Source organism: Nerophis ophidion, linkage group LG27, assembly GCF_033978795.1.
Source record: "Nerophis ophidion isolate RoL-2023_Sa linkage group LG27, RoL_Noph_v1.0, whole genome shotgun sequence".
NCBI classification, from domain to species: Eukaryota; Metazoa; Chordata; class Actinopteri; order Syngnathiformes; family Syngnathidae; genus Nerophis; species Nerophis ophidion.
In genome coordinates this window covers 31,964,692-31,976,986 of record NC_084637.1, presented here as the reverse complement: position 1 = coordinate 31,976,986, position 12,295 = coordinate 31,964,692, and the positions used below count along the sequence as shown (strand labels likewise).

The following is a 12,295-nucleotide window of genomic DNA, read 5'->3' as shown; positions in this document are numbered from 1 at the left end:
GTACTATTAAACACACTAAAAACACTAGCAACACAATAGAAAGATAAAGATAAAGGATTTCCCAGAATTATCCTAGTAAATGTGTCTAAAAACATCTGAATCCGTCCCAATGCAATTGCGTTTTTTTTTGTTGTTTTTTTTATAGTCCGTCGCTATCATATCCTCAAACACGAATCTTTCATCCTCGCTCAAATTAATGGGGAAATTGTCGTTTTCTCGGTCCGAATAGCACTTTTTGTTGGAGGCTCCCATTAAAAAACAATGTGAATATGTGAGGAGCCATCAAACATGTCTGCCACTTCCGGTACAGGCAGGGCTTTTCTCTTAGCGCCGAAAGTTGCACACTTTATCGTGGATGTTCTCTACTAAATCCTTTCAGCAAAAATATGGCGATATTGCAAATCGATCAAGTATGACACATAGAATTGACCTGCTTTCCCCCGTTTAAATAAGAACATCTCATTTCCGTAGCCCTTTAAGGTGGGGGTTGCAAAATAACGTCTCGCGGGCGGCATTTGGCCCGCGGGCCGCGTGTCCGAGACCCCAGATATAGAACATGCTATAAATTTACCAAACAATCTGTCACTCCTAATCACTAAATCCCATGAAATCTTATACGTCTAGTCTCTTACGTGAATGAGATAAATAATATTATTTGATATTTTACAGTAATGTGTTAATAATTTCACACATGAGTCGCACCCCTGGCCAAACTATGAAAAAAAAACTGTGACTTATAGTCGGACAAAATACAGTATTCTATTGTCCAGAAAAATAAAAGAGTTGTGTAGTCATCATGGCTGAGGGGTGGGGGAGTTTTTTAAATTTTTTTTTTTAATGGTCCCCACCTTTCCAACCTTCTTACGCACATTCTTTAAAGACCTACTGAAAGCCACGACTACCCACCACGCAGTCTGATAGTTTATATATCAATGATGAAATATTAACATTGCAACACATGCCAATACGGCCCTTTTAGTTTACTAAATTAGAATTTTAAATTTCCCGGGAGTTTCGTCTTGGAAACGTCGCGTAATGATGACGTGTATGCGTGACGTCACGCGTTTTTAGGAAGTGTGAGCACTGCACACACACACAGCTAAAAGTCGTCTGCTTTAACGGCATAATTACACAGTATTTTGGACATCTGTGTTGCTGAATCTTTTGCAATTTGTTCAATTAATATTGGAGAAGAAAGATGGAGTTGGGAACTTTAGCCTTTAGCCACACAAACACACAGTGATTCCTTGTTTAAAACTCACAGAGGTGAAACTTTCCTATGGATCAGAGCGGTCAAGAGAACATGGATCCCGACCGAATGTCAACCAGCAGGTTTCGGTGAGAAAATGGTGGTTAAAAAGTCAGTTCTTACCGGAGAAAAGCTGAGCTTGTGTCGTCCATGAAGCTGCCGTCGACTCCCCTGAGACATCGGTGTCAAGACACCCGTGGACACACCCTTCTGACTATCAGGTACTATTTAACTCACTAAAACACTAGCAACACAATAGAAAAACAAGGGATTTCCCAGAATTATCCTAGTAAATATGTCTAAAAACATCAGAATCCGTCCCAATGCAATCGCGTTTTTTTTTTGTTTTTTTCTCTAGTCCGTCGCTATCAATATCCTCAAACACGAATCTTTCATCCTCGCTCAAATTAATGGGGAAATTGTCGTTTTCTCGGTCCGAATAGCTGTTTTTGTTGGAGGCTCCCATTAAAAACAATGTGAATATGTGAGGAGCCATTAAACATGTCTGCCACTTTCGGTAGAGGCAGGGCTTTTCTTTTAGCACCGAAAGTTGCAAACTTTATCGTGGATCAGAGCGCGGTCAAGAGAACATGAATCCTGACCAAATGTCGACCAGCAGGTTTCGGTGAGAAAATGGTGGTTAAAAAGTCGCTTCTTACCGAAGAAAAGCTGAGCTTGTGTTGTCCATGAAGCTGCCGTCGACTCCCCTGAGACATCGGTGTCAAGACACCCGTGGACACACCCTTCTGACTATCAGGTACTATTTAACTCACTAAAACACTAGCAACACAATAGAAAAACAAGGGATTTCCCAGAATTATCCTAGTAAATATGTCTAAAAACATCAGAATCCGTCCCAATGCAATCGCGTTTTTTTTTTGTTTTTTTCTCTAGTCCGTCGCTATCAATATCCTCAAACACGAATCTTTCATCCTCACTCACATTAATGGGGAAATTGTCATTTTCTCGGTCCGAATAGCACTTTTTGTTGGAGGCTCCCATTAAAAACAATGTGAATATGTGAGGAGCCATCAAACATGTCTGCCACTTTCGATAGAGGCAGGGCTTTTCTTTTAGCACCGAAAGGTGCAAACTTTATCGTGGATCAGAGCGCGGTCAAGAGAACATGGATCCTGACCAAATGTCGACCAGCAGGTTTTGGTGAGAAAATGGTGGTTAAAAAGTCAGTTCTTACCGGAGAAAAGCTGAGCTTGTTTCGTCCATGAAGCTGCCGTCGACTCCCCTGAGACACTGGCGTCAAGACACCCGTGGAGACACCCTTCCGACTATCAGGTACTATTAAACTCACTAAAACACTAGCAACACAAGAGAAAGATAAGGGATTTCCCAGAATTATCCTAGTAAATGTGTCTAAAAACATCGGAATCCGTCCCAATGCAATTGTGTTTTTTTTTTTCCTAGTCCGTCACTATCAATATCCTCAAACACGAATCTTTCATCCTCACTCAAATTAATGGGGAAATTGTCGTTTTCTCGGTCCGAATAGCTGTTTTTGTTGGAGGCTCCCATTAAAAACAATGTGAATATGTGAGGAGCCATCAAACATGTCTGCCACTTTCGTTAGAGGCAGGGCTTTTCTTTTAGCACCGAAAGTTGCAAACTTTATCGTGGATCAGAGCGCGGTCAAGAGAACATGAATCCTGACCAAATGTCGACCAGCAGGTTTTGGTGAGAAAATGGTGGTTAAAAAGTCAGTTCTTACCGGAGAAAAGCTGAGCTTGTGTCGTCCATGAAGCTGCCGTCGACTCCCCTGAGACACTGGCGTCAACACACCCGTGGAGACACCCTTCCGACTATCAGGTACTATTAAACTCACTAAAACACTAGCAACACAATAGAAATATAAGGGATTTCCCAGAATTATCCTAGTAAATGTGTCTAAAAACATCGGAATCCGTCCCAATGCAATCGCGTTTTTTTTTTCTTCTTTTTTCTAGTCCTTCGCTATCAATATCCTCAAACACGAATCTTTCATCCTCGCTCAAATTAATGGGGAAATTGTCGTTTTCTCGGTCCGAATAGCACTTTTTGTTGGAGGCTCCCATTAAAAACAATGTGAATATGTGAGGAGCCATCAAACATGTGATGTCATCGTCTGAGACTTCCGGTACAGGCAGGGCTTTTCTGTTAGCGCCGAAAGTTGCACACTTTATCGTGGATGTTCTCTACTAAATCCTTTCAGCAAAAATATGGCGATATTGCAAATCGATCAAGTATGACACATAGAATGGACCTGCTTTCCCCGTTTAAATAAGAACATCTCATTTCCGTAGCCCTTTAAGGTGGGGGTTGCAAAATAACGTCTCGCGGGCGGCATTTGGCCCGCGGGCCGCGTGTCCGAGACCCCAGATATAGAACATGCTATAAGTTTACCAAACAATCTGTCACTCCTAATCACTAAATCCCATGAAATCTTATACGTCTAGTCTCTTACGTGAATGAGATAAATAATATTATTTGATATTTTACAGTAATGTGTTAATAATTTCACACGAGTCGCACCTGAGTATAAGTCGCACCCCTGGCCAAACTATGAAAAAAACTGTGACTTATAGTCGGACGAATACAGTATTTCTATTGTCCAGAAAATAAAAGAGTTGTGTAGTCATCATGGCTGAGGGGTGGGGGAGTTTTTTTAATTTTTTTTTTAATGGTCCCCACCTTTCCAACCCTCTTACGCACATTCTTTAAAGTCCTACTGAAACCCACTACTAGCGACCACACAGTCTGATAGTTTATATATCAATGATGAAATATTAACATTGCAACACATGACAATACGGCCCTTTTAGTTTACTAAATTAGAATTTTAAATTTCCCGGGAGTTTCGTCTTGGAAACGTCGCGTAATGATGACGTGTACGCGTGATGTCACGCGTTTTTAGGAAGTGTGAGCACTGCACACACACACAGCTAAAAGTCGTCTGCTTTAACGGCATAATTACACAGTATTTTGGACATCTGTGTTGCTGAATCTTTTGCAATTTGTTCAATTAATATTGGAGAAGTCACAGTAGAAAGATGGAGTTGGGAACTTTAGCCTTTAGCCACACAAACACACGGTGATTCCTTGTTTAAAATTGACAGAGGTGAAACTTTCCTATGGATCAGAGCGCGGTCAAGAGAACATGAATCCTGCCCACATGTCAACCAGCAGGTTTCGGTGAGAAAATGGTGGTTAAAAAGTCAGTTCTTACCGGAGAAAAGCTGAGCTTGTGTCGTCCATGAAGCTCCCGTCGACTCCCCTGAGACATCGGTGTCAAGACACCCGTGGACACACCCTTCTGACTATCAGGTACTATTTAACTCACTAAAACACTAGCAACACAATAGAAAAACAAGGGATTTCCCAGAATTATCCTAGTAAATATGTCTAAAAACATCAGAATCCGTCCCAATGCAATCGCGTTTTTTTTTGTTTTTTTCTCTAGTCCGTCGCTATCAATATCCTCAAACACGAATCTTTCATCCTCGCTCAAATTAATGGGGAAATTGTCGTTTTCTCGGTCCGAATAGCACTTTTTGTTGGAGGCTCCCATTAAAAACAATGTGAATATGTGAGGAGCCATCAAACATGTCTGCCACTTCCGGTACAGGCAGGGCTTTTCTCTTAGCGCCGAAAGTTGCACACTTTATCGTGGATGTTCTCTACTAAATCCTTTCAGCAAAAATATGGCGATATTGCAAATCGATCAAGTATGACACATAGAATGGACCTGCTATCTCCGTTTAAATAAGAACATCTCATTTCCGTAGGCCTTTAAGGTGCGGGTTGGAAAATAACCTCTCGCGGGCGGCATTTGGCCCGCGGGCCGCGTGTCCGAGACCCCAGATATAGAACATGCTATAAATTTACCAAACAATCTGTCACTCCTAATCACTAAATCCCATGAAATCTTATACGTCTAGTCTCTTACGTGAATGAGATAAATAATATTATTTGATATTTTACAGTAATGTGTTAATAATTTCACACACGAGTCGCACCCCTGGCCAAACTATGAAAAAAACTGTGACTTATAGTCGGACAAATACAGTATTTCTATTGTCCAGAAAATAAAAGAGTTGTGTAGTCATCATGGCTGAGGGGTGGGGGAGTATTTTTTTTTTTTTTTTTTAATGGTCCCCACCTTTCCAACCCTCTTACGCACATTCTTTAAAGACCTACTGAAAGCAACTACTACCCACCACACAGTCTGATAGTTTATATATCAATGATGAAATATTAACATTGCAACACATGACAATACGGCCTTTTTAGTTTACTAAATTAGAATTTTAAATTTCCCGGGAGTTTCGTCTTGGAAACGTTGTGTAATGATGACGAGTACGCAGGACCTCACACGTTTTTAGGAAGTATGAGCACTACGCACACACAAACATCTAAAAGTCGTCTGCTTTAACTGCATAATTACACAGTATTTTGGACATCTGTGTTGCTGAATCTTTTGCATATTGTTCAATTAATATTGGAGTAGAAAGACGGAGTTGGGAACTTTAGCCTTTAGCCACACAAACACACGGTGATTCCTTGTTTAAAACTCACGGAGGTGAAACTTTCCTATGGATCAGAGCGGTCAAGAGAACATGGATCCCGACCAAATGTCAACCAGCAGGTTTCGGTGAGAAAATGGTGGTTAAAAAGTCGCTTCTTACCGAAGAAAAGCTGAGCTTGTGCCGTCCATGAAGCTGCCGTCGACTCCCCTGAGACACTGGCGTCAACACACCCGTGGAGACACCCTTCCGACTATCAGGTACTATTAAATTCACTAAAACACCAGCAACACAATAGAAAAACAAGGCATTTCCCAGAATTATCCTAGTAAATGTGTCTAAAAACATCCGTCCCAATGCAATCGCGTTTTTTTTATAGTCCATCGCTATCAATATCCTCAAACACGAATCTTTCATCCTCGCTCAAATTAATGAGGGAATTGTCGTTTTCTCGGTCCAAATAGCACTTTTCTTTGGAGGCTCCCATTAAAAACAATGTGAATATGTGAGGAGCCATCAACATGTGACATCATCGTCTGCTACTTCCGTTTCAGGCAGGGCTTTTCTGTTAGCACCGAAAGTTGCGAAATTTATCGTCGATGTTCTCTACTAAATCCTTTCAGCAAAAATATGTCAATATCGCGAAATGATCAAGTATGACACATAGAATGGACCTGCTATCCCCGTTTAAATAAGAAAATCTCATTTCCGTAGGCCTTTAAGGTGTGGGCTGCAAAATAACATCTCACGGGCCGCCTGTTTTAGACCCCAGAGCTAAATAATATTATTTGATATTTTACGGTAATGTGTTAATAATTTCACACATAAGTCGCACCTTAATATAAGTCGCATCTATGAAAAAAACTGTGACTTATAGTCGGACAAATACAGTATTTCTATTGTCCAGAAAATAAAAGAGTTGTGTAGTCATCATGGCTGAGGGGTGGGGGAGTTTTTTTTTTTTTTTATGGTCCCCGCCTTTCCAACCCTCTCACGCACATTCTCCAAGTGTCTTCCCCGGCATGACCGCCCTGCGGATGAACTCGCACGACCGCCGCGGCTTCCTTCCTGTGCGCGGCGCGCCGCGTTGAAGTTGAGGTCCGCCAAGGATAATCGGAGCCATGTCCGCAGCCCAGGAGCTTCTGAACAGCGTCTTCTCATCATGCTCCTCTCCCACGTCCAAAGCCTTCACCAAACGCAGACTCCGTCAGACGCGGAGTCTGGACCCCGCCATCATCCGACACTGCGGCACCGCTGCCGCCGCCGCGCAGCCGCCGCACGACGCGGGCGCGTCTTGGAAAGCTGCCGCGCGCGTTAAGACTTTGACGCTGCAGGAGTCCATGGCGGCGTCCGTCTCATCTCCTTCCATCCCTCTGGACCTGTCCCCTTCTTCCAACTTTCACTTTCACTACGACCTAGTCAAGCGCTCCAAGCGGAACAATGCCGCCGACTTGCCGCTGCTGGTGCGGGGCACCGGGTTGGCTCCGTCCGGGAGCACCGGCACGCTCTTCTCACCCCGGAGGTGGCTTCTCAGGCGGACTCAGGCTCCGATCTCTCACGCCGACGTCGTGTGGAAGTCAGAGGTAAAAGACTTCATTTGCTTGTGTATGACATTCTGATGATAACATTTAAAGAAATACAATTTTTAGTATAATAAAAATGAAAAGTAAATGAATATATGCACATATATACATACATATACATATATATGCACATATATATATGCATATACATATATGCATATATATGTGCATATATATATGCACATATAAATATATATATATATATGTACATACATGCACATATATATGTATATATGTGTATATATTTATATGTATATGCGGTATGTAAATGTGTATATATATATATATATATATATATATATATATATATATATCCATCCATCCATCCATTTTCTACCGCCTAGTGTGTGAATGTGAGTGTGAAAGTTGTCTGTCCATCTGTGTTGGCCCTGCGATATATATATACATATATATATATGTATATATATATATCCATCCATTTTCGACCGCTTATTCCCTTTCGGGGTCGCGGGCGGCGCTGGCGCATATATGCATATATATATATATATATATATATATATATATATATATATATGCATATATATATATATATATATATATATATATATATATATATATATATATATATATATATACATCAATCCATCCATTTTCTACCGCTTATTCCCCTTTGGGGTCACGGGGGGCGCTGGTGCATATCTCAGCTACAATCGGGTGGAAGGCAGGCTACACCCTGGACAAGTCTCCACCTCATCACAGGGCCTGTATGTACATATGCATTTGTGTATATATATATATATATATATATATATATATATCTTGATTGGATTATCCAGAGAATAGTGCTCGATACCATGGTAGAGCGCAATATGTAGGTGTGGGAAAAATCACAAGACTACTTCATCTCTACAGAACTGTTTCATGAGGGGTTCCCTCAATCATCAGATTTTATTTTATTTTAATTTCCCCCCCCCCCCCCTCAATCTCCTGATGATTGAGGAAAAATCACAAGACTACTTCATCTCTACAGAACTGTTTCATGAGGGGTTCCCTCAATCATCAGGAGATTGATCATCAATCTGATGATTGAGGAAACCCCTCATGAAACAGTTCTGTAGAGATGAAGTAGTCTTGTGATTTTTCCCACACCTATATATATATATATATATATATATATATATTAGGGCTGTGAATCTTAGGGTGTCCCACGATTCGATTCAATATCGATTCTTGGGGTCACGATTCGATAATATACCGATTTTTTCCGATTCGATTCGATTCTTGATTCAAAAACGATATTTTTCCGATTCAAAAGGATTCTGTCTTTTATCACTCTTTCCTGTTTGTCCTCACAGACAAGTGCACCTTCTTACATACCTCACATACTGTCACGTCATACGCCCTCACATGAGAGGTAGCATCATGGGTAACTTTAGCTGTGATGCCAGCGGAGCGGCGCGAGTGGTAATACGAGAGGAAGAAGGTGCCAATCTGGTAACAAATGAAGGGAGACTTAATTCCCAAGAAAAACAGCGGGGGATCCATCGTCTGGCGGTGGTTTGGCTTCAAGAGGGAAGATGTCGAACAAGTGTGCAGAAAAAGCGTTAAAGTAGAACCTACTGCTAATTTGTAGCATCATTTGAAAAGTCGCCTGCTAGAGAATGAAGAGTGCTTGGTACTGCATATCAAAATCTCCGTTCGGTGCCATAGCAACCATTTCCAGAACGTATGAAAAAAATAGTCAACACCAGAATTTAATAACGTCTGTAGTAACCTACCACATAGCAAAAGACATACACTATTTGATTTCCTATTATGCAGCTAATTTTTATTTGACACTTATTGAAATATATTGTGTGACATCATGCACAAAAGTACACTGTATTTGTTTTAAACTATTGTAGTGGCGCTCTCTACAAAAAGTGCACTTCAGTTTGGTGTTGTTTTGATATGTCATCTTAGTGACATCATGCACAAAAGTGCACTCATAGCTTGTTTTAACATGTCCGACAATCTTGCACTTTCTGTTTTGGAAATGACATGAATGTTTGTGCCACTGCTTAATAACTGTTTCATAAATACACTTTTGGTCAATTGATTTAGTTGTGATTTCCCTCTCTACACGAAAGTTTAAAAGTAGCATATATTAATGCAGTATGAAGAAGAATGTTTGAATGTAGACACAGAATCATTATACTGCTGTGATTATATGTGTCAAGTGTTCATTCAAGGCTAAGGCAAAATATCGAGATATATATGGTGTATCGTGACATGGCCTAAAAATATTGAGATATCAATAAAAGGACATATCGCCCAGCCCTAACACACACACGCACGCACGCATATATATATATATATATATATATATATATATATATATATATATATATGCACACACACACATATATACATACATATACATACATATCTACATACATATATACAGTACATACACATATACATACACATACATATATATATATTTATATATACACACATATAGACACATACATATACATACATACATACATATATACATATGTACTTACATACATACATATATACATACATATATACATCTATACATACATACATATATACATACATATATACATACATATATATTCATCTATACATACATACATATATATATATACATACATATATACATCTATACATACATTCATATACATACATACATATATACACACATATACATACATATATACACATATATGTGTATACTATGACTTGATTTACGTGGACCCCGACTTAAACAAGTTGAAAAACTTATTCGGGTGTTACCATTTAGTGGTCAATTGTACGGAATATGTACTGTACTGTGCAATAAACTAATAAAAGTATCAATCAATCAATCAAAAACATACATACATATATACACATATATACATACATACATACATACATATATATACATACACCCATACGGAAAGATTCCTACTTATGATGTCGACAGGCCGCAAATGGCCCGCGGGCCGTAGTTTGGACACCCCTGCTATTGTTGGTTATAATGAATTGAAAATAGTACAAATTATTGACAATGAATTCTGAGTATGTGCGTCTGTTATTATTTTTAAGTCCGTGCGGCGAGGATGCTTTTGTCAAATGTGTGGGACACAGCTAAAGAATGTGTCATCAACATGCATCATCAGGATATGGCGATAATATTAAAAGCTTTTACGATTATTATTTATATCGTCTATATTGCGCAACCTTGGCTGTTATATTACTTGTAGGATTAAGACATTCTGACAAAAGGTGCATTCAAGTGCACAAATAGATTCTTCCCCCCCTGTGCCGCCTTCAGCAGGCTTGAAATTGAGCGAGACTAAGTATGAAATCTTTACCAAAACATACTTTGGAGACTTATTTTTAGCAGGGGGGCTTTATAGGGTGCATAGTTGGCACAAGTCCACACACACTAGTGGGAACATATCATGATTTTCCCACTTGTTTTGTTGACTCTTGCTGGGTTGGTGTGTTTTCCTCTTTGTTTGCTGCTTTACAGCATGTGTGTGTGTGTGCGTGTGTGTGTGTGTGTGTGTGTGTGAGGACTTTAAAGGACTGGGTTCTCACGCTTCGCAAAGGGTACAGGGTCAAAAACCAGGCGGCCCTTGAACAGCTCCAGGATCACTTCCTGTTCCAGCGAGCTGCTCCTCGAGGAGCTGCTTTCACACACTCATTCCCACTACCAGAACTTCATCCTATTCCCGCAAAACATAGGACCATCAGTTGGGTTTGATTCGTCACATCTGGACCATGAACTTGGTGCGTCGCAGACTACGTGTAAAAATATTCAAAAGTGTTGCTGAGCAAGGCCATGTTTACAATAAGTCGTTTAACCATCCATCCATCCGTCTTCTTCCGCTTATCCGAGGTCGGGTCACGGGGGCAGCAGCATAAGCAGGGAAGCCCAGACTTCCCTCTCCCCAGCCATTTCGTCCAGCTCTTCCTGGGGAATCCCGAGGCGTTCCCAGGCCAGCCGGGAGACATAGTCTTCCCAACGTGTCCTGGGTCTTCCCCGTGGCCTCCTACTGGTCGGACGTGCCCGAAACACCTCCCTAGGAAGGCGTTCGGGTGGCATCCTGACCAGATGCCCGAACCACCTCATCTGGCTCCTCTCCATGTGGAGGAGCAGCGGCTTTACTTTGAGTTCCTCCCGGATGACAGAGCTTCTCACCCTATCTCTAAGGGAGAGACCCGCCACCCCGCAGAGGAAACTCATTTCAACCGCTAGTACCCGTGATCCTGTCCTTTTGGTCATAACCCAAAGCTCATGACCATAGGTGAGGATGGGAACGTAGAATGACCGGTAAATTGAGAGCTTTGCCTTCCGGCTCAACTCCTTCTTCACCACAACGGATCGATACAACGTCCGCATTACTGAAGACGCCGCACCAATCCGCCTGTCGATCTCACGATCCACTCTTCCCTCACTCGCGAAAAAGACTCCGAGGTACTAGAATTCCTCCACTTGGGGCAGGGTCTCCCCCCCAACCCGGAGATGGCACTCCACCCTTTTCCGGGCGAGAACCCTGGACTCGGACTTGGAGGTGCTGATTCTCATTCCGGTCCCTTCACACTCGGCTGCGAACCGATCCAGTGAGAGCTGAAGATCCTGGCCAGATGAAGCCATCAGGACTACATCGTCTGCAAAAAGCAGAGACCTAATCCTGCGGTCACCAAACCAGATCCCCTCAACGCCTTGACTGCGCCTAGAAATTCTGTCCATAAAAGTTATGAACAGAATGGGTGACAAAGGACAGCCTTGGCGGAGTCCAACCCTCACTGGAAACGTGTCCGACTTACTGCCGGCAATGCGGACCAGGCTCTGACACTGATCATACAGGAAGACAGTCCGATACCCCATACTCTCTGAGTACTCCCCACAGGACTTCCCGAGGGACACGGTCCAAGTCCACAAAGCACATGTAGACTGGTTGGGCAAACTCCCATGCACCCTCAAG

The 12,295-nt window shown here is 41.6% G+C and overlaps 2 protein-coding genes across 3 annotated transcripts in view; one reads left to right on the top strand and one right to left on the bottom strand.

Moving 5' to 3' along the window:
• The window catches only part of LOC133544529 (male-specific lethal 3 homolog), a 256,717-nt gene that overhangs the window by 111,179 nt on the left and 133,243 nt on the right, over positions 1-12,295 (bottom strand). The gene's annotated exons all lie outside the window — the stretch shown is intronic.
• The window catches only part of LOC133544528 (rho GTPase-activating protein 6-like), a 194,760-nt gene continuing 189,255 nt past the window's right edge, over positions 6,791-12,295 (top strand). For both annotated transcript variants that reach the window (XM_061889961.1, XM_061889960.1), the window contains exon 1: positions 6,791-7,346. In XM_061889961.1, the coding sequence (XP_061745945.1) occupies positions 6,885-7,346 (462 nt within the window). In that variant the 5' untranslated portion in view covers positions 6,791-6,884. The remainder of the gene's footprint in view (positions 7,347-12,295) is intronic.